Source organism: Sturnira hondurensis, unplaced genomic scaffold, assembly GCF_014824575.4.
Source record: "Sturnira hondurensis isolate 20B ecotype Veracruz unplaced genomic scaffold, ASM1482457v3 Scaffold0010428, whole genome shotgun sequence".
NCBI lineage: Eukaryota > Metazoa > Chordata > Mammalia > Chiroptera > Phyllostomidae > Sturnira > Sturnira hondurensis.
The window spans coordinates 13,398,643-13,420,673 of record NW_028083059.1 but is presented as its reverse complement, the minus strand read 5'-3'; the positions used below and the strand labels follow the sequence as shown (position 1 = coordinate 13,420,673).

General features: G+C 37.0%; 2 protein-coding genes and 1 pseudogene across 5 annotated transcripts in view; 2 read left to right on the top strand and 1 right to left on the bottom strand.

The window, feature by feature from the left end:
- Window positions 1-288: 288 nt before the first annotated feature.
- LOC118995860 (glyceraldehyde-3-phosphate dehydrogenase-like) lies at window positions 289-1,295 on the top strand (annotated as a pseudogene).
- A 7,290-nt stretch (window positions 1,296-8,585) lies between these two features.
- Window positions 8,586-15,298, bottom strand: CGGBP1 (CGG triplet repeat binding protein 1). 3 transcript variants are annotated; one of them, XM_037059013.1, is made up of 3 exons: window positions 15,123-15,298; window positions 14,379-14,619; window positions 8,586-12,427 (listed from the first exon to the last, which is right to left on the bottom strand). In XM_037059013.1, the coding sequence occupies exon 3, from the start codon at window positions 12,406-12,408 to the stop codon at window positions 11,905-11,907; it is 504 nt and encodes a 167-aa protein (XP_036914908.1). In that variant the 5' UTR covers window positions 12,409-12,427; window positions 14,379-14,619; window positions 15,123-15,298; the 3' UTR covers window positions 8,586-11,904. The 3 variants fall into 3 exon arrangements, with proteins under 3 accessions (XP_036914908.1, XP_036914907.1, XP_036914909.1); XM_037059012.1 differs by having other exon boundaries at window positions 14,419-14,619; window positions 15,123-15,221; XM_037059014.1 differs by lacking the exon at window positions 15,123-15,298 and adding an exon at window positions 14,859-14,950 and having other exon boundaries at window positions 14,419-14,619.
- Window positions 15,299-15,389: 91 nt separating this feature from the next.
- Window positions 15,390-22,031, top strand: part of ZNF654 (zinc finger protein 654) — an 80,711-nt gene continuing 74,069 nt past the window's right edge. Inside the window, exon 1 of one of the 2 annotated variants that reach the window (XM_037059004.1) lies at window positions 15,390-15,817. In XM_037059004.1, the coding sequence (XP_036914899.1) occupies window positions 15,629-15,817 (189 nt within the window). In that variant the 5' untranslated portion in view covers window positions 15,390-15,628. The remainder of the gene's footprint in view (window positions 15,818-22,031) is intronic. The other variant, XM_037059005.1, reaches the window with a different exon arrangement.

The following is a 22,031-nucleotide window of genomic DNA, read 5'->3' as shown; positions in this document are numbered from 1 at the left end:
AGGCAACAGAGACAATGCAGGAACAGAAGAAAGCTTTTAAAAAATTATAACTGATAGTCACAGAGAGAAAAAGAAAATACTGCAGCCATAAACCTAAAATTGGATGCCATGAAATGGAAATATTCAGAATATAAGGAAGAGGTCTTAGAAGTCAAAAGAATAGAAATAAATAGAGGAGAGTAGACTGTCAAAAAATAACATACATATAATACAGAATGGCTCTCTGCTCCTCCTGTTCCCTAGGCAGCCGTGTCTTCCCATGCAGTGCCAGCTGCACCCTGAGACACGATGGTGAAGGTTGGGGTAAATGGATTTGGCTATATTGGGTGTGTGGTCACCAGAGCTGCTTTTAAGGCTGGCAAAGTGGATATTGTCACCATCAGTAACCCCTTTGTTGACCTCAACTATAAGGTTTGCATGTTCCAGTATGAGTCCACTCATGGCAAGTTCAAAGGCACAGTCAAGGCTGAGAATGGGAAGCTTATCATCAATGGAAAGTCCATCTCCATCTTTTGGTAGCAACATCCTGCCCCTGCCAACATCAAATGGAACAATGCTGGTGCTGAATATATTATGGAGTCCACTGATGTCTTCACTGCCATGGGGAAGGTTGGGGCTCACTTGAAGGGTGAAGCCAAGAGGGTCATCATCTCTTCCTCCTCTGTAGATGCCCCCATGTTTGTGATAAATGTGAACCATGACACATTGACAACTCCCCGAAGATTGTCCAAAATATCTCCTGCACCACCAACTATTTGGTCCCCCAGCCAAGCTCATCCATGACAACTTTGGCATCATGGAGGGGCTCATGACCACATTTCATGTCACCACTGGCACCCAGAATACCATGGATGGCCCCACTGGGAAGCTGTGGCATGATGGCCAAGGGGCTGCCCGGAAAACATCACCCCTGCTTCTACTGGAACTGCCAAGGCTGTGGGCAAGGCCACACCTGAGCTGAATGGAAAGCTCCCTGGCATGGCTTTCCATGTCTCCACCCACACTGTGTCAGTTGTGGATCTCACCTGCCACCTGGAGAAAGCTGTCAAATATGATGACACCGAGACAGTAGTAAAACAGGCATCGGAGGGCTCCCTCAAGGGCATCCTGGGCTATACTGAGGATAAGGTTGTCTCCTGTGACTTTAACAGTGACACCCCTCTTCCACTTTTGATGATGGGGCTGGCATTGCCCTCAATGACCACTTTGTCAAGCTCATTTCCCAGTATGACAATGAATTTGGCTACAGCAACAGGGCGGTGGACTTTATGGTCCACATGGCCTCAAAGGAGTAAGAGCCCCCGGGACTACCATCTCCAGCAACAGAAAGAGGTGCCCTCGGAGTCCTTGCTGCGAACTGAGCCCCCCCACACTGAGAATCTGTTGATCTTCAGTTTCCATCCCAGATCCCCTGAAGAGAGGAGGGGCTTAGGGAGCCCTACCTTGTCATCCACCATCAATAAAGTTCACTGTACATAGCCAAATAAACAAGTAAGTGTAATACAAAATAATGTATATTCCACTTATTTCCCCGGCAACATTCCTTCTCAGCACTCTTCTTGCTCCAGTCTGAACCTATTTTTCTCTAGGTTCAATACAGTGGTCATCCTAGAATGTCTTTGATGCCTATCTGGCAGTGTATTTTAAATATAATCTAAAAATAGCCCTGGCTGGTGTAGCTCAGTGGATTGAGCGTGGGCCTGTGAAGCAAAGGGTCGCCGGTTCAATTCCTAGTCAGGGCACACGCCTGGGTTGAAGGCCAGGTCCCCAGTAGTGGACATATGAGAGGCAACCACACATTGATGTTTCTCTCCCATTCTTTCTCCTTCCCTTTCCCTCTCCCTAAAAATAAACAAATAAAATGAAAAATAATCTAAAAATAATATAAAGCCACCTTATAAACCAAGGTACAAGATTGAAAAAAGCCCTAGATTTCTTAATGCAAAACTAGATCCTGAAAGACAATGAAGCAATGCCTTCAAATTATCAAAGAAAATTATTTTCAAACTTCTTAGCCAAAGTTTCAATTAATTGTGAAGGAATGATGAAGTTATTTATTCAGTCATACAAGATATCACAAAATAAACCCTTCATATATTCTTTTTTGGTAAGCTTTTAGAGAGAGCACAGGTAGCACACACAAGGCCCAGGGGCCCAATCCAGCCCTCCACCTTCCTTTATCCAGTGAGGCACCTTGTTTTTACCCTGTGGCAGAACCAAGCTCCTTGCCCTTAGTTAAGGAGTAGTTACATTTATACAGTCCTAAAATTACATTCAGCCCTTTGAAAGCAACCATGAGGCTGATGTAGCCCCCTGGTGAAAATGAGTTTGACACCCCTGTTTTAGAGCATGTGCTTAAGCCAAGTAATGGATTCAGCAAGCTATAGATTATGGAATATGGGGAAAGAATGAACTATCAGCAAAGCAGCAAAGCAAAGGGATGTCTGAGGATTGGCCACTGTCTTGGATCTAGAGAAAAACAGGTTCAGATTTGAATAGACAAAAAATGCTGAGAGAGCGTCTCTGGGAAAGCAAATGACATTGATAGTTTGACATATTTAAACATTTGAAAGGTATCTGCCATACATAGGTATATAGGTATTTACCATCTCTTGGTGCATTTGGGAAAAAAAGAAAACAAGTAAATAAAAATGGGTAACATAAAAAGGGATAAAATATGAAGAAAAATAAAAAAGTTATGAGAAAGGAAATAATCAAGGTATACTATTTGTTCAGGTATGAACAATCATTTATGTGGTCATAAAATGGAAACATTTTCTATTGATTTTAACTACACAATGACCCTATGGTGAGAAAAAGTGTGGGATGATGTTAGTGGAAAAGAACAAAATCTTCATTTTTAAGTATCATATCTAAAATTGATGTCAAAATTGTAGAATAAGCATATCATTCAGAAACATAAAAGTAGAAGCAAAAATAGGAAAAGGGCTTAAAGTAGATGATGGGAGAATTTGAATAGCGAGGGGTGAGAGGGTGAGGCAGAAATTACTACTTAGAAACCATTTAGCATTATCTAACTTTTAAACTATATGCATGTATTATGTTTATAAAAATAAAGGCCCCGGCTGGGTAGGTCAGTTGGTTAGAGCATTGTCCCTATACACCAAATTTGCAGGTTTGATCTCCATCGTCATGAAAGAATGAGCAAATAAATCAATAAATAAGTGGAACATGTCTCTCTCTCTCTCAAATCAATCAAAATTAATTAAATATAGAAGATTAAAATACCAAATTAAGTCAATCAGATATTTATAGTATTGGCATTATTATTAATACTGGTTAACACAAAAGTCAATATGACATAGTGAAAGACCCTTAGTGAGTTTAAGATTAATGCAATTATTTGTAGTGCCAAACAATTTTATTTGTAAAACCTATTTCTATAGAAATTAGAATATGGAGTCATGTACATACATAACTTCATGAAGATACTAGATGCAGCTTTTGGCAGTATTTGCAGTGTGAATTATAAAAATCTGCTGCATTTTATGGTATATCTAAACATGTAGATTGATGACTATATGGATTCTAAAAATTAATTTGCTACTTAAAACTCTTGTGATTGCTTGTGTTTTAGTGAAAGGTACAGCATTAAGTTAGACAAAGGGACTTCCAGTGAAGATGGAGGTATAGGTAGACATGCTTCACCTCCTTGCGCAACCACAGGACAAATTACAACTAGATGTTAAAACAAGTAACATTCAAGATCATCAGAAAATAAAACTGTGTGGAAGTCTGACAATGGAGGATTTAAAGAAGCCACATTCATCCAGACAGGTAGGAGGGGCAGAAACTGGAGACAGTGAAGCACGGAGAGGCTATGGGAGTGGTAGAATGGATGGTCCCACATTCACATTCAGGTACGGTGGATAAAAATCAGGAGGGTTACCTTGGGAGCAAGCGATCCCAGGCCCAGGACAAATGGCATAGCCCAGGGTTCCAGCACTGGGAAGATAAATCCCCATAACTTCTGGCTATAAAAGCTAGAGGTGGTGGGTACAGCAAAAGAAACTGCAGGTTTTTCAGGAGAGTCCTATTAAAGCACCCATACAGACTCAGAGTGTAAGCAAACCCACCCACTATGAGATTCATTACCAGGGCAACAGCTGGAAAGGTGCCAATCACACATGGAGAGTGGGTGAAGTGACTGGAAACTCGGTATGTGCTGGGAAAATCTCTAGAAGCGAGGCAGTGGCATTGTCCCCACTCTGAGCCCTCTCTCTACACAGAGCCACAAAGCAGTGAAATGGGTTGCCCCACCCTGGTGATTACCTAAGGCTCTGACCCACATAATTTATAGGTGTCTTTTTTATAATAGGCCACACTACTAAGACAGGGAGACAAAGCAGCTCTACCTAATACACAGAAATAAACAAAGGGAGGCTGCCAAATTGAGGAGAGAAAGAAATATGGGCTGAAAGAACTGAACAAAACCCCAGAAAAAGAGCTAAGAGAGTTGTTCAACATGTGGCCCAGGTTGGCTATAAATGCAGCTCAACACAAAATTGTAAATTTACTTAAAACCTTTTTTCTGCTCATCAGTTTTCGTTAGTGTTTGTGTACTTAATGTGTGGCCCGAAATGACTCTTCTCCCAGTGTGGCCTAGAGATGCCAAAAGGTTGGACACCCTACAAAAAAAACAAATATAGAGTTAAACCACTGGTTATCAGGATGCTCAAAGAACTCACTAAATACAGCAATAACATAAAAGATGAAATGAAGTTTACATTAAGTGAAATAAAGAAAAATCTATTGGGAGCCATCAGTGGAGGGGAAGAAGCCGGATTCAAATCAATGATTTGGAACATAAGGAAGAAATAAGCATTCAACCAATAAGAAGAAAAAATAATTTTAAAAAAGGGATAGTATAAGGAGCCAATGGGACATCTCCAAAGGTAAAAACATCTGAATCATAGGGATTCCAGAAGGAGAAGAGCATGAAGTTGGAAACTTATTTGAAAAAATAATGAAAGAAAACTTCCCTAATTTACAAAGGAAAGATACATACATGTCCAGGAACTGCAGAGTGTCCCAAACAAGTTAGGCTCAAAGAGGGCCAACCAAGACACATCATAATTAAAACACCAAAGGTTAAAATAAAGAATCTTAGAAGCAGCAAGAGAAAAGCAGATAGTTACCTACAAAAAAGTTCCCATGACTATCAGTTGATTTCTCAAAAGAAACTTTGCAGGCTAGAACGAACTGGCAAGAAGTATTAAAGTCACTAAAGGCAACGACCTACAACCTAGATTACTCTATACAGCAAAGCTATCATTTAGAATGGAAGGGCAGACAAAGTGCTTTCCAGATGAGGTGTAGCTAACACAGTTCGGCATCACCAAGCCATTATTACATGAAATGTTAGAGACTTATTTAAGAAAAAAATAAAAACTATGAATGTTAAAAGGGTAACAAACTCACAAGTATCAAAACCAAATCTAAAAAAAAAAAACAAAGCAAATAAGCAAAACAGTAACAAAACCATAGATACGGAGATCATTTGGAGGGTAATTAGCTGGGAATGGGAATGGGAATGGGGGAGATGGGGGGAATGGTGCAGGGATTAAGAAGCATAATTTGTAGGTACAAACTAGACGGGGGGATGTCAACAACTGTAGGAAATGGAGAAGCTGAAGAACTGACATGCATGACCCATATGGACATGAATTAAGTGGGGCTATTGCTGGAGGAAAGTTGGGTACCAGGCACAGGGAGGCAAAAAGGGGAAAAATTGAGACAACTGTAACTGCATAATCAATAAAATGTATTTTTTTTAAAAAGAGTGGAAGGAAAACAAGTTAGACAAGGGGTAGAGATGAAGAAGCATTTGTGAACAAAGGAAATCAGACAGAAAAGAAAGATTAAGATTGCAACTTGATTGTTTTATGTTACTGATACACTGAGCAGTAAAGAAACTATTGTTGTATCAATAAGCAAGGAGATGTTAGATATCCCCCAGAAGATGAGTATTCAAAAGACTGTAATGAAAGTTCCTAAATAACAATCAAGTGTATGCTAGTGAGTTTTAGATAACAGTTAGAAGACATGAAGTTCCAATTCTAATCTAATGCTGATTTTTTGAAATAGGAAATTAAGGTGTTATATAGAATTTATAAGTTATAAAGAACTACCTGCTATTTTATGACATTCACTGTATTTCCATTAACTGACAAATTATGAAACATGTATACTGGGTTTTAGCAGATTAAATTTGTTTTAAGCCTTATTGAAGTACAGTGGGGTAATCTGTACAATTACTGTGAACAACTAAAATGTTTAGGCAGTTTATAGGAAAAAAGGATATTAAAGTAATAGCTTTGAAATTGACTCCCTGTTACATACTTAGTAAGGAGTATCTTGAGAACAAGACAAGTTTGTAAGTGTGCAACCAAAATTTATAAAAGTAAATTTTAAAGAATTAAAAATATATTTTGAAATATTTATTCAATTAAAATGATTTAATATTCTCATTAGTAATGTAGATACATTCTGTGATATTGCTGTTGTTTACAACTTGGATGTACTTGTGTGAGCAGGTTTCAATAAAAGTCTATTTCTTATTTATGTATGTGACAAAGATAACATGTGCTTGTTGTAAATAACTGAATATTCAGGGGTGTTATTTTAAAAAAGGCAAATATTTTCCTCTACCCCATTTAATATCACCACTGTTGGTAATCCTAACATACAATGTGTGTTGATTACTTCATACATACTGCAATTGTATTAGTTTTTCTTCTCAAAAGTGAGACAATACACTGTAATTTAAAAAAATTAGCAGTATTACAGAAACCTCTTGATTCATACTTTCAGATCAAGTCTCCATAATATGGATGTGCCATAAATTTTGTATCATTCCCTTAGTTGAACATTCATAGTATTTACTATAGAGTATTCAAATGAACTCGCCTTTACCTATCTTTACATGTTGTTTTGTTCTTGTAGGATATAGCATAAAAGTAGAATTTGCTAGATTAAAAATAATGCATATTAATACAATTGGATAGGTACTTCATGAGCATGGTAAGAAAAAATTCAGAGGAGAGAGACAAAAAAACAATGTTTTTCATTACATTGTTTTCTATTTCCTTCTATGCTTAAATAGAAAAGTTTGCAGTTTGTCATTTAATACAGAGAATAGCCACCTTGGCAGAAATGAGACCTAAGGATCCCACCCTATCCTGTATGTTTGAGTTCTTTCAATAGCAGCAGAGAATAGCAAACCTGGGCAAACCTGCCCAATAGCACTACTGGGCAGGTATGAGTCAAACTGTACTTTGCTCCATTGTTAATTGAAAAACTGTCTCAATAAAAACATATTTTCTACCAAAAAATGATTATGATAATCATTAATGTGTGATTAGGTACACCAGTGATTATCTTAATATCCAATACTCAATAAAACTCTTGATTTACTATGGGCATTGAATTAAAATGTGGGGCACATTCTTATTTTTTATAGGCATTTAAACTACCAGTCCCATTCCTCAATAGATTTTAATCTAGAAATTGACATTTTATAGATTACAGACTATCAGATTTTCAAAGAATATACAGACCACTTAATCTGTAATAAAATTTCTAATTTTATTGGTTTCTTATAAGACTTTGAGAAGATGAAACTAGTGATAACTATTTGGCTGGTAACTGACTAGTCTCACGAGAAATGCTTAAGGAATTGCTTAACAATGTGCACGAGTACCTCTGTACTGGGACAACAGATCATTACTAGAAATAAAAGGATTTTAAAATTTTCTCTGATGTGTCCCCATTGGCTAGAGCAGTATCAGGCACACGATAGGAAGCCTGATAGAACTCAATAGTACAATTTACACAGGAAAACAAAAAGGAACTGTTATGAGACCCAGAATCACATATAGTCAATTGGTTTACATTTAATAAACATTATAATGAGATTCTTTAGGAAAAATGAAGACAGGTCTCTGACATTATGGAAATATTAACTGGAAGCTTAAGTACTGACTGATTTCTTAAAGTCTTTTCTATGATTCTGATTCCAGAAAACATAAAAGTCAATTACTACGTAACATTACTAAAAGGCAAGGGCATTTTCAACTTTTTTTTTTGCACTCAGTGGCAAATAATATAGCAAATCTTTCAAAACCCAATAAAACTTGAGATGCAAATTAGGCCCATCTTTGATAATTAGTATTTCTAAAAGTAGAAAATTAGAAGTACTGATTAAGCTTATTTAAATACTACCTATATAATATTTAGTAAAAAGGGCTATTTATATCTATAATGTGATTCTGACAACAAAATACATGCTTTTATATGGGCATTAGCATGAATAATCCTGGAGATATCACAGAAAGATAAAAATTAATAAAATTCTGTTCATCTTTTGGAATTATAAAATGTTAGATTCACTCACAAAACAAAATGTGCTTTCAGAAACTACTGAAGCAAATTCTCTTTGAAATTTATTTCTAAATGTCACAGAGACAAAACTTGAAAAGCTATACACTTGCACCAACACATGCATGAGCAAAAAAAAAAAAAAAAACACACAACAAAAAAAAAACAGCACAGGAGTACAAAAATGAACATAGTAAAATTTTAATGAATACAGTATTCTGGATACAAGTGGAATACCACTAGATAAGAACTGTATTTACCTCAGAAGTCTATGATAGAACGGATTCTGATAAACCAAGGTTTAAGATAGCCACTTCACTATTCACATTTTAATCAGTGCTGACCAGAAGCTAAAGCAATTAATTTTAGGCTAAAATTTTCAATGAAATTATAGAACAAATCTACTATTTAATGAAGATAATATGTACTCATTTAAAGGCAGTTAGGGCAAGTCGATCCATGGAGAGCCCTTAAAAAGACTAAGCACCAAATGAATTTTTGTGGCTTTCATTTTGGGTCACCTTAAATTTTATTTTGTTTAAATGTGTTTTTCATTAACATATACAAAAGCTTTCAGGCAAAAATTTTAACATGGAACCTTCTGTTTAGAGATCTTGCCAATTGTTACTCACAATAGTTTTTAAGTAATGAATACTTCAGAACAATCCCAGCCAATACTTAATTTTTTATAATTCTAAGATGCAAAACATTTTTTTTTAAAGTTTTCTGGTCCCTGAAAAGTCAGTAGAACCAAATGCATTAACTGGTAGTATTTGTTTAGAAAAGAAAGACTTATCCAAAGATGATAATGAATAAAAGTAACTATTTAGGCTCTCATACATAATCTTTCCAAATTTCCACCCTGTAAGAAATGATTACAATGTCCTTCAGGTTTGCTATATGCCCCATAGAATCAAAAGAAACCAACAAGGAATTTAATATTTCAACTACCTAGGAACTATTTACTAAAGTGAAATTCTGGAAGACATACTACTATACTTTGAGAAAACACTATTAACAGATAGGCATGTATTGAAGAAGGCTGTTTATAAATGAAACATTACAAACCTTATGTTTATGCATACAACTTATAAAATAGAAAATGCTTCTTCCAAATAGTATAGCATCACACTAACACTATATAGTTAAGATTAAAAGCTTCTTTACACACATCCACTACACCTCACAGGAGTATATACCTTAGATATTCTCTTTGTTATCTAACATATGCCAACCATGGTTTCACAGACTTGTACTTTTGAGCAGGCTAAAACAATCATTCTGCTTTATCTATTTAACTATAAGACAAAGTTAACCAGTTGCAGGAAATAAAAAGTATTATAATCAAGTAAAGAAACACATTAAACCTCCACAACAGGATGAAAAACACTTCTAAGGACATGATATAATCCTAACAGGAGGATGGATTATGCCCCTAGATATTATAGAGTATGTGGGAATAGTTTGGAGCCTGGTGAAATACATTAAGATATATGGACCTAAATATCTTCAAATGCTAGCAACGTAAAAATGAATTATTGGTGTTTTTCCAGTGGAACGTCATCTAGTTTACAGTTTAGGATTACTCAAAGCTGTTCTGCCATTACAGGTTTGCTGTCGGTGCAAATTAATATCCAAACAATAATGAATTACATGGAATTTTGAAAAATTACGACTACATATCTAAACTTATTTTTGTACTCTGAAAAGTGCTATAAAACTCAATTATTTTCCCAGCTTCTTAAGACCTTCTGCCGTCATAGATAATTCAAATTAAACATGGTTTCCTACCAATTCTTCAGTAGAGGAAGTAAAAGCAAAGTACATGCTGGTCTCCTCAGTTATACATTTTATTAATGGCAGCACTACTTTAGGCATTTATTGTGCTATTTTAACATAACTGAACATGAGAAAAACTGGTAGTTCAAATTATGACTTTTTTTGGTGGCAGGCTTATTTTAAAATTAAAGCAAACTAAGAAACCAGCCACCTCCCCTAATCCACATCAAATCTAAAATCAGGTAGAGACTTTGACAACCTGCTAGGAACTTAAGTCTGTAAAAGAGATTTAGACATGGAAAACTGTTACTGAAAAATATAAAGTCTAACCTTGTTCTTACTCACTTTGGCTTTTTTTTTAAATTAAGATTTGTGATGAAATAACCTTAATGATAACTCCAGCTGTTACACAGGGCATCATTTGTCCGTGCTTTGTAGGAGAAATAGATTTTGTAAGTATATTAACTTGAATGGTTTCAAAGAACTTAAGTTTTTTTTTAAGCTCTACTCCATGTTTCAGCTGTTAGTTTTTAAAAAAATATACTTTAGGTCTCTGGTAACCTTAAATAGTGAGGCTTAGACAGAGGTCATTTCCTGAACATGGCTGACCTCTAACGGAACTGATTAGTTTCTCATCCAAACGGTTTTGCAGGATACTGTCAGATCTCCCCTACAAAAATCTTGCCAGTATTTTTAGACAATTGTTTACTATCCATTAAAAACCTTGTACCACCACAGGCAAAGCACATAAAAGTGAAAGTAAACTTGCTTTTAGTTTGCTTACCCTAAATAAACTCTTATAGAAACCATGTGGAAAAATTAATGAATAGAAAGTAACTTCCTTGTTTTCTGATCTGCCAGCCAAAAATTACTAATTTTCCGTAAAAACAGAAAACTATCATAAAATGTCTACCTGTTTAAATTAAAATGACCATCCTGAAGTCTTTTAACATGAAGACATTAACAAAAAAAGCTTATGAACTCAAAATGATACTGAAAGAAAAGTTATAGTTCAAAAATTTGTGTTCATAGTAAGACTAAAATCATGCCACTGCAAAATTCCCTGTGGCTTTTGGCATTGACATGAATAGATTTTAGTCTTTTGGTCACTTGAAGTTGCTACTAAATATAACAGTAAGTCTTTAAAATGGGGGAAAAGGATAGTTAAGGTAACTACATCATATACAAGAAAAGCACAGTTTGAAATAAACAGTCATTTTCTGCTAGGGATCTGAATATACAACAGTTGTCCACCACCCCTTCCATTTTGAGGAGGATCCTCTAATCAGAAATAATTCCTTTAAGTTTCTGTGAGTAGTGTTGCCTGGCAGCAGCTTCAATTTCCTAGGCTAGTCTTCAATCCAAGTAATTAAGTAATCTCAGAAGGAATAATCATACATGACAATAAGGTAAAAGAGCACGGCACCTCTTCCATGCACAAACATTTTAGGAGAAAAACCTTCAATTTTAAGGATAACCATCAGGTTTAAGGTATTCTAGCACACTCTAAACCCTAAGTTTTGCTTTACACCACTGGTGACTAAAATTAACAGTAAGTATAATGGCGAGGTTTTTTTTTTTTGCCTGCAACTATATACACATTGACAAACTATTCTGCATCACATGATTTTAAATGAAATAAATATAAAAATTAACCATACAATTAACACATAACCTTAATACTCCGCATTATTTATCCTGATCACAATGGTGGTAACCTCCCGGTCAACAATCTTGTGAGTTGAGGAGCTGATTCTCATTCTCATATCCATCGGGTAGATATGCTCTCCTCAGCTGGTCTGACTTAGGTATGGAGCCTCCATTCTTCACATGGCGAGACAGGAAAGCACGGACGGCTGGGTGATCAGCCTTCTCAAGTGGGATGTTGGCTTCCAGGCACATTTTCACAAAGTCCTGGATAACACTGACTTTCTCTGTTTGCGCAGTACTGTTGCACTGAAGGGATGCAGTTAGAGGCCTTTGCTTCTTTCTCACATTCTGCTCTTCAAATTCTGCCTTCCTCTTGGTATGAGTCTTTGACTTGAGGTGGTCACTAATAGCAGACTTGCGAACATGATTCAGAACCACATTGCAAGAAGTGCAGAAGAGTTTTCCTCCATCTTCATGCAGCTCACCTCCAAATTCAGTGACTCGATCCAGAGGAGTCACATACAAAGCAGTCTTAGAACGGTTTCGAGCAGGTGGTGCCGTCACTACAAATCTTTCCATTCTGACTTTGAATAAGGTTCTTTCAAGATAAGAGAAAATATGTGTTATAGCAACAGTTGATTTGGGAAGCAATTAACAATAAAAAGTACAAACATTTTTAAGACTAAAGATTTCAGAAAACTACTTTTAAATGAATAGACTGTGTGTCCATTACCAGTAACAACTACATGCATTCCTTGATTTTGATGACATTCAAATAAATTGAAACTATTAAAAAACAACTCCAACTATCTCAGGTGCCACTATCTTTTAGAAAAACGGAATCAGGTTATATTTAGTGTATTATACTAATTTCATCCAATTTAGATGTGTATTCAAGTTTAAAAGAGCTGCTTTTTCTTTACAGTTCTGAGGCAACTCATTTTAGGAACACAACTATAGGTAATTATAAACAAAGCTTGTTCAAACAGGTGGGTAACTAACTCACATAATTCTATATGAAGATAAAACATAAATTTCCAAAACTGCTCAGAGAAAAAAGTAAAAAAAGCAAAAAAAGACAGAACACAATCAACATCAGAAACATCATTAAAATTTAAAGTCAAAATAGAGTTCAGAGTAAATCATTTTTAATGCAAATATATCTCTAAGTTTTCAAAGGTGATCAAGACATATACAAAGTGCTTTTCCTAACACCTTTCCCTGTTTTCATTAGAAACCAACACATTTGTTAATATTTATTTCATTAATTAACTAATAAGTCAGAACAAAACTAAGAACTTATTAACATAGTACCTAGTATATAATGGATATTCAAGTACAATTTGTTGATGAAATAAGTAAAATACCTTCCCAATTTTCCCAAATATTTAACTCAGAAGCAGCTTAATAGTTTCTAAATTTATCCTAATAACAAATTTTTATGATCATTGCCAAAATCATGGGTGCTGGTAACTTAAGATACTGAACAAATGTCCTTGGTGGTGACCATTTGTTCCCTGGGGCCCTAGATACAAGAAATGAAAATGAATTTGAGCCTGGCCAGTGTGGCACAGTGGTTGGGGCCACATTGTAATCACAAGGTTGTTGGTTTGATTCCTGGTCAGTGAACATGCTTAGGTTGTGGGTTCAAGCCCCAGTTGGGACATGTGCAGGAGACAACCGGTTGATGTTTTTGCACATGTCTCTCTCCCCTCTTTCCCTCTCCTTTGAATGAAAATGAAATAAACCTTAAAAAAAATGAACTCCATAGAATTCAAAATGGAACTCTTCTGTATAAATATGATAGAAACAAATTCTTAAGTGTATTCTGAAGAATTATGCTTTATAAGTGTAATCAGAAACAATGGTGTTAATCCATACCACTGAATTCAGAGGTGGGGAACGTGAAATCTCTCTCAAAAGAACTGTAACTTGCCAATGTGTTAGACACCTATGGACACAAACTCAGAGGACTTAATATTTCACAGAAAATCTGTAAAATACGACAAAAACTTAGGTTTTAATAGGTTTAATTCTACTCTTGCCAATTAAAAATCTGTTTAATGCTCGACTTTCATGTGGCAAATACTGTCTTTGTCTATAAGGTTTCAACGGCAGATAACGTAGATATGATTCCTGCCTAATAACCAGTTAGCGATTTACCATTATACATTGGTACTTTATGCTAATGGTTTGTATTTTACATTCCTATAGCATATCAGAAAACATTAAATATTTGTGTCCAGTAATGCCTATATCTCTAAAAAGTCTTGTCTTTAATTTAATTTCAAATTTCAAAAACATGTTCGTTATTCTCCGAAGCATAAAATGCTCAATCACTTGTGATGATGTGAAAGGCCTATCACAATGTCTCGTAACTTTAAGTCTGTGTGTGTTACTGCAGAGGCAAACACCCACCCAGTAGAGGAAGTTCGAGTTTACAGACCTGAAGAACAAAAGTGTTTTCAAAAAGAGGTAAAGCTATTTTAAACGCGGAAGTTAAAAAGAGCAGCAATCAGCCAACAAAAGAGAAGCAGCAAATCACTTACTAGAGCAAAATAAAAGTCATTAGAAGTTTTCAATGTTTACCGGATTGGTTTCCAGTTTTTCCTTTCGTCTGGATATTTAGTAGTAAAGGGTCTCCAGCGCAAAACCAGAGACGAACGAAGTCCTGGCACTTTGTTCAAACCGGAGACTCTTTCAAATCAGTTTTTCAACAAGTGGTGGTGAGAAAATAGTTTCTGGGCTTGCACCCTGTTTTCCCTGCGATACTGGGAAGTCATGCCTTCACTGTAAAACACGAAAACAAATGGAAAGAAAAAAATGAGGGTAAGAAGAGTGAATGAAAATGTTAACATCAACAACTGCCACTTCACGGGTGTCTTTAAAACATCTCTCCTTAGGAAGCTCTACAAAACAAACCCGGACCCCAATGTTTACCTCAATACTCCTCCATCCACTCCCCTCCCAGTGGTCCGGTCCGTTTTTGCACCTCCTCCCGCGCAAACGCCGGCACGCCGGCGACCCACCGCCCTGGTCCTGCTAACTGGATAGGGCCGAATCCCAGTTGCCTGCCGTGGGCCCGGCAGCAGAGTTGGCTGCCGTCTCAGGGGAGGAGGCGGTCTGCGCCTGGCGGAGGCGGCCGCTGACAGGCTTCCCGTCTCCTCCCTCTTCCTCCCGCCGACTACTACGCCCGGGATCCGCCCCCGGCTCTCGCTTCGGAAGGAAGGCCCCGGGCCCAAAGCCTCCACCAACGGCCGGGCCCACCCTCGGCTTCCCAAGCTTCTCGTTACCGTAGAATCCGGGCGGCAGGTAAAGGAAGTGGACGAAGTCCAGTCGGAATGGAAAGGAAAGGAAGAAGAAGAGGAAAAGGTGCAAGGGGATAAGGGAAAAGGAAGACTCGTTGCCGCTGCCGCCGCCGCTGTTGCTCGGTCAAGCTGCGCGGCGGCCTCCGTGTCCCCCACCGCGCCCCGTCCTCCTGCGCCGCCAGTGGCAAAGCTCGTAGGCGGCCCTCAGCAACCGCCGAGCAGCAGTGACCAATGGACAGCAGGTCTATCAAATTGGCGGCTAATTTGGCCAATAGTAGTGGAAAGGCGGGCATGTGTATGATTGGCGGCTGTGTTTCTTCAATGAAAACTGGGGGCGTGGGTGGGCGGAGCCGGAAGTGGAGATAGACGAGCGGCCCCAGTCCGCTTGGGGCTGAGGGAAGGGGGAGGGAACTAGAGGAGGAGGTTAGCCGAGGCAGCGGCAGCGGCGGCGGCGGCGCAGAGGCTGGTACGCGCTGGGCGGTGAGAGCCTCATGGCGGAGGAAGAGAGCGACCAAGAGGCCGAACGCCTCGGAGAAGAGCTCGTGGCTATTGTGGAGTCCCCGCCAGGCCCCGCGGGGCTTAGAGTTGCAGGCGACGGCACTGGCGGTACTGGCGGCAGCAGCTGCGGTGGCGGCGTAGTGGGGATCAGCAGTCGGGATTACTGCCGACGCTTCTGTCAGGTGAGGCGCCTGTCGGCCGCTTGGACTTGTCACTCGGGTTCTGGGCCTCCCTGCGTCTCCTGGCCTTCTCGTCCTCGAATCGGCGCTGTGTTCGGCGCACGCCGTACCAGCTCCACAGGGAGAGTGAGGGTGAAGCTCCCTCTTCTACGTATCTGTCTTGGAGTGGGGGGCAGGAGAGGGAGGAGGGTGACCCACGGATTTAGGGTTGCTGAGAAAGAGTTTGCCGTGTTGGAGGGTCAGCTGGCAGGAAGGCTCTGTAATACTGACATGCCTCCCTTTCCCCAAACCGACCCCTCTCTGCCTGAGGGTCCCGCCTTCTATGTTTCCTACCCTGTTCCTTCCCACTTCATTTGGATACTCTGGCAACATTTCCTGTCTTCTCTTCTCCGCCCCTTGCCCCCTTCAGTCTCCCCTTTTTCGGAGATCGGAGACCTGCCGTCTCTTTACTGCTGGCTTTCCTGTCATCGCCACCCCTCCCCCTCTGGTAGGGTCTCCTGTCATCCCCTCTGGAGACTGCACTGGGCTAGTTCTGTTGGTTTAGGCGCTGACCCACGGTGATTTAGTTACTTTTTTAGTAGGTAGGGTTACGACAATGTGATTGTCATCTTTTCTTACCCCTTTCCTCCACACATTCACTCTATTTTCTAATTAATTGATAATAATTTTCCTTAAGCTATTGCTCCCGTTACATCACTATGCCCGCCCCCCTGCCCCTGCTCTTTAAATTACAATGCATTTATTTAGTCTATAAAATACGATGTCTGAACCGTAAGAACCAATTGTTTACTTGGTCGACCATCACTACAATTTGCTGTAGGTTAAAATGTTTGACGATCATCAAATATATCAACAGAATACTTGTTTAGGGGTAAAAGTTGTGTAGTCTACATTTACATCCACATTTACTTATAGTTTAAGTATTTTGTTCTCATTCACAATAGTCTTGTTTTGCAAACTGTTTTGGAAAAAAGTTTTACTTTTTTTTTACCCCGTTCCTTTGTTTAAAATTTTTTGTTTATCATTTCGCATGTATATACGGGTTTAAATCATGGTTCCACCACTTCCTAGTTGTTACCTTGGACAAATTACTTAATCTCTCTGTGCCTTAGTTTTTTCTTCTATCAAATGGGGATAGTAATTAAATTAATGAATATGTGAAGGATTTGGATTCTTTACATATTATGTAAAGTTAGCTCTTTCATTTGGTAACAAGTAGGAAATAAAGTTAACAGAAGTAAGCATCATATTTGCTGAAATTGATTTTATGCCTTCCCATGCATTGCAAGGAAAATGATGGAGTTGAAATTTTCAGGTAAAATTTTAACACTTTAAATTATCTTTTGTATTTCATTCCTCCTTCCCCACCATAGATAAGTTTGCTTGAAGGTGAAAATTGTCTTGGTATAAAGGTTGTGTCGTTTTTGTTTCACATTGGTCTCTTATTTATTTGCTTATTTACTTACTTATAGAGAATAAAGAAGCAAATAGAGGGAGAGAGAAAGAGAAGGAGGGAAACATCATGTGTGAGAGAAACATGGACAGGTTCATCTTGCTGAGGGCCCACCAGGGATAGAACCAGCAACCTAGGAATTTGCCCTAACCCAGAATCTAACCAGAAACCTTTTTCTTCACAGTACTACTCCCAACGAAGGGAGCTACGCCAGTTCAGGGCCACATTACCCTCTATTTAGCGACTTTCTTGAAAATGTATTTTTGTTCGTTTGTTTGTGTAGTTATTTAATTATTTTTGTTATTGGCATTCACTGGGTTTAGAGGTACAGCAACTTTAGAGTACTTGTTTTTAAAAGTATATGTTTTACATCTAGAAACCATGTTGTCTGTAGACTTTGTATCTACAGGAATTCTAAACTTCTGAAAATCAGACTATAATTGATTTTTTTAAATACGCATATATTCATAGGTTGAAACTCTTTTTTTCCTGTGTTTTGCTCTTGTTATCATTAATGAGCAACTTGATTTTAACTACCTTGAAATTTAATTTACTTGATCAGATAACCCTTTAATTGCTGAAATTGCATTGAAATTTTATTTGAGGGCCAGAATGTTTTTGAAGAATGTTTAACTATGCTTATATTTCTTCAAAACAACTTTAAGAATAGATGAATAAATTTAGCCTGTGAAATATAGTGTCTGAACAGTGACAGTAAATTACAAACAAATGAAGTTGACTGTATTTTTAAAAACTCCACTGCCACCAAAATATTACAAGGAAAAAAAAAAACTAAACAGGAAGATCTTAACGAACTTTTACTTTTACATTGCTAAATTATGAGTTAAGTTATATTGACATACTTTTATGTTGCCAACTTTTTACCTGAAACCTCATTACATATTTTATAATAATCTTGATTAGCAATAGATCTGTTCTTAGGGCTCTTGTCTTGGTTCCATCCTGCAAGTGAGCTTTGTGAAGTCCTTTTGTATTAAAACTTTTAAAATAGATCCCTGGCTCTTGTGGCTTAGTGGATTGAGCGGAGACCTGTGAGCCAAACTAAAAGAGGTGTGTTCGATTCCTAGTCAGGCCGCATGTCTGGCTTGGGGGCCAGGTCTCCAGTTGGGGGTGTGCTGGAGGGAACCAACAGATGTTTTTCTCACACATGGTTTTTTTCTCTCCCTCCCTTCCTTCCTTCTCCTTTCTCTAAAAAATAAATAAAACATGCAAAAAAGGAGATAATTCTAATAGTCATTACAAAAAACTTTAAGATAGAATAAAAGATTACCTGTATTAAGTTGAATTTTATCCATTGATTAATAAAATTCTAACAGTATAGTAGTATGTTTTATTTGCCAGTAAGGGAAGAGTGGATTATGTAATCTAATTCCCCAAATGTTGTTTTTAAACATTTGGTTACCTAATATTTAATAAGGGTAAAGTAATATTAAGTAACTTGCACTCATTCGTAAATGACTTAATTTTCAGAATCCATAAAATAGATAATATGCACTTGGGTGGGTGATAAAATATGACTTAAAAATATTAGCTAAATATGACTTATATACACAATCTTGTGGCACTGAAAAGAGAGGCTCCAATTTATTTTCCTTCTTTTAGAGAGAAATGTGAATAAAAATTACTTGGCAGTTTGGTGGGTGAAGGGAGAGAGGAAGGAACACATCGAGTGAGGTTCTTGTGTCTTTTACCATAAGGAAAAGTAAACAGAAGACAATAGATAAGTAATAAATTATGCATGCATTCGGTGCATTTAAGGATATACTTCTTTATTTGAGAAACAATAGCAGTACTTATAAAATCTCAAACTAAGGGAATAGTCCCTTAGGCTTCAGTTTATTTTTTGTGATGATGGGTTTGGAAGATTTTAAGTGTTGATTTCCAAATAGTTACGTGGTATAATGTTGACTAACTGCCCCATCACACCCTCCCTTAGCTCTTGCTAGTAGACTCAACAAATTTTTAAACAGAATTGGCTACCAACTGATATTTAATTTACTGTGAAGCTAAAAGGAAGGGGAAATTAACTTTTATTTAGGGCCTATTAACTCTTAAGGCCTTTAGATAGGTCCTGTTATACAAGTTGCATAGTTGAAATTGAGGTCTGAATAAGTTAACTTGTCTTCAGTTCTGGTAGGTAGACCAGCTGGAATTTGAATCCAGACTTACATTTATATTGAAAGGCAGATTAAAATTATGAATAAATTCTCAAATAACTAGAAGTGAATTGTTTTTGGTAAGTTGTGCAAAGGGGGAAAATAGTTACTGGAAGTACTCAGGGATTTATGGATGAAAAAAATTTAAAGTATTCTTTTATTAGGCCAAAGTGTAAAAAATATTCAAAGAAACAGTCTGATTATTATTTCTCTGATTTGTTACCTGTTGTGAACATTTCTTCCATTCCTGCAGATTGTAATAATTCAACTTATTTTTTTGCTAGCTATATTGAAATTTTTTATTGTAAATTGATTGTAAAGGAAGCAAGTTAAGGTACTTTCTTAATTCAATGCTATAATGACTATATTGTATGATAATTATTTCTGGGAACACTTTGGTATGTTGATTAAAAGACTTTAAAATTGTTTCTTACTAAAATGGGGTTAATAGTCATCCCATTAGGACATCATGACTATAAAATGAATGTGAAGTGTTCAGTATTATACCTTGCACATAGATAGGCTTAAGTAGATAGAGGTTATTAATATTTTTCATGTGAACTCCTTTGAAGGTTTAAGAGGGACCTTAGAGATAATCTAATCTGTAGGTCACTTTTAGTTCATATCCCCCTACAAACTTTAGAGGAAATTTAGCAGTGTTACAATTCTAAAATTCTGTTATTCAACTAGAAAAGCTAAATGCCCATGATAAAGCACCAAATGATTTTCAACAACAACAACATTTTCTTAGAGATTTTGTTTCCTGCAGGGGATTATTGGCAATGTCTGGATATATTTTTGATTGTCTTAATTGGGTGGGTTGCTATTGGCATCTAGTGGGTAGAGGCCAGGAATGTTGTTGAACGTCCTACAATCTGCAGGTGTAAGCCCCAACGAAAAAGAATTGCCTGGTCCAAAATATCAAGTGCCAAAGTTGAGAAACTTGCTGTACTCTTGCTTTGGAACTTCTTTATTTGAGAAACAATAGCAATACTTATAGAATCTCAAAAGTACTTTATATCTGTAACACATAAATAACTAAAAAAAGAGTACTTTATGATCCTCAAATAAATTTTAACAACCACTATGTACCAAGCACTTTAATAGTTGCCTAACAGATAATCTAATAGAAAAAAAGGGGTTGCCTTATAATTTGTAAAATACATGCTAATGTCTCTTCCTTTAAAGAAAATTAAAGTTTTGTTTTAGAAAAACAGAACCCTTATATCTTAGTCTTGGTAATTTACATAATATTTATAGTACTTTGAGTAGTTTCTTAGGGTATAATAATATATTTTTAACAATACCTGTTATTGATACTATTAAAAGTTTTACTTCTAGTTTTTATAAGTGTTTTATGTATATTTAGTAGTTTAAAAAGTCATACAAGACTTATGTATTAGGAATTGCATTTTGCTGCTAATAGAGATCTGGCTTGAACATGACTTTTAACTTGTGTGAAAAGTCTTGAATAGACAATATGGGGGTATGGTGGTTTTATTATTATTGTATTATCATTTGCTCTTTCATATCAGTCATCCACATTTTCTTATCTCAAGTTTGCTTTGTGATCCAAAATAGTTGCTGGAGTTACAGCCATCACACCTAATGTCCAAGTAGCAGATCAGGATTTTTTCAGGGGTAAGCCAAAAACATCTTGTCCTGAAGCTTACTCAGTAATTACCACTTCCATCTTGTTATTCCCATCTGAAAAGAATGCTTGAGATTTTTTTAGTATTTTTTTCCCTGATAAAAACATATCTATGCTTCTGTTAGTAAGGAAGGGAGAAAACACGAATGGATATTATAGAGGCAACCACTTTTTTCCCTCACAGCTATAACAAAAAGAATAGCGATTCATATTCTGTCCCTTCCCCCCATATATTCCCCAAAGGCAATCATTTGCAACTGTTGAGCATTTATGATATTTACCTCTATGGTAATAAAGAATTCTTTTCTTAGTTGTAGATATGATTAATTAGTCTACTTGATGGAGGGAGAGGTGGATACTGCCTTTACTATCTTACTGTTCACTATGTACACTTTGTTTTGCCCCATGTTCTCTGTACCTGCTTTCCTTCCCTCTAACTGTGCCCCATTATGAGTTCATTCTCTGCAAAGAATTAGTTTCCACTGATCTAATATGGAAGGGGATATGGAGGACATGTTCAACCGATCGTTCTGTTTTTAATTCTACTCTTTCCTCCAATTTTGGAGGAGTGTGGTGTTTCAGCTTCTTGAGATTCAGCATAAATCAGCTTGTTCCTAAACTCCCTCCCTCCTTTCTAAATAATAGCTACCTAAATGTTCGTCATCTCTCCTTTTCATTGTTTTCCTCCTTATGAGTTTAGGTCCTTTACAACAAAAATATTTTTACTGTTAGTGGCATTTTTGAGTAAGAACAGAAGTAAATGTGTGTTCAATCTGCCACAATTAACTAGTAGGGGAAAAAAATTAAATGAAGTTCACTGCTTTTAAGTTTTTTAATGATAATGTCGTTTTGCAGTTATGCCAAACAGAAGTCAGTCACCAGTTGTACTATTATTGCTGGCAATAATTCTTTTTGATTTTTTGACAAAATATGCTA

Bases quoted from the DNA above. Each gene is read 5' to 3' on its own strand.
- CGGBP1 (XM_037059013.1), bottom strand. From the start codon at position 12,408: ATGGAAAGATTTGTAGTGACGGCACCACCTGCTCGAAACCGTTCTAAG.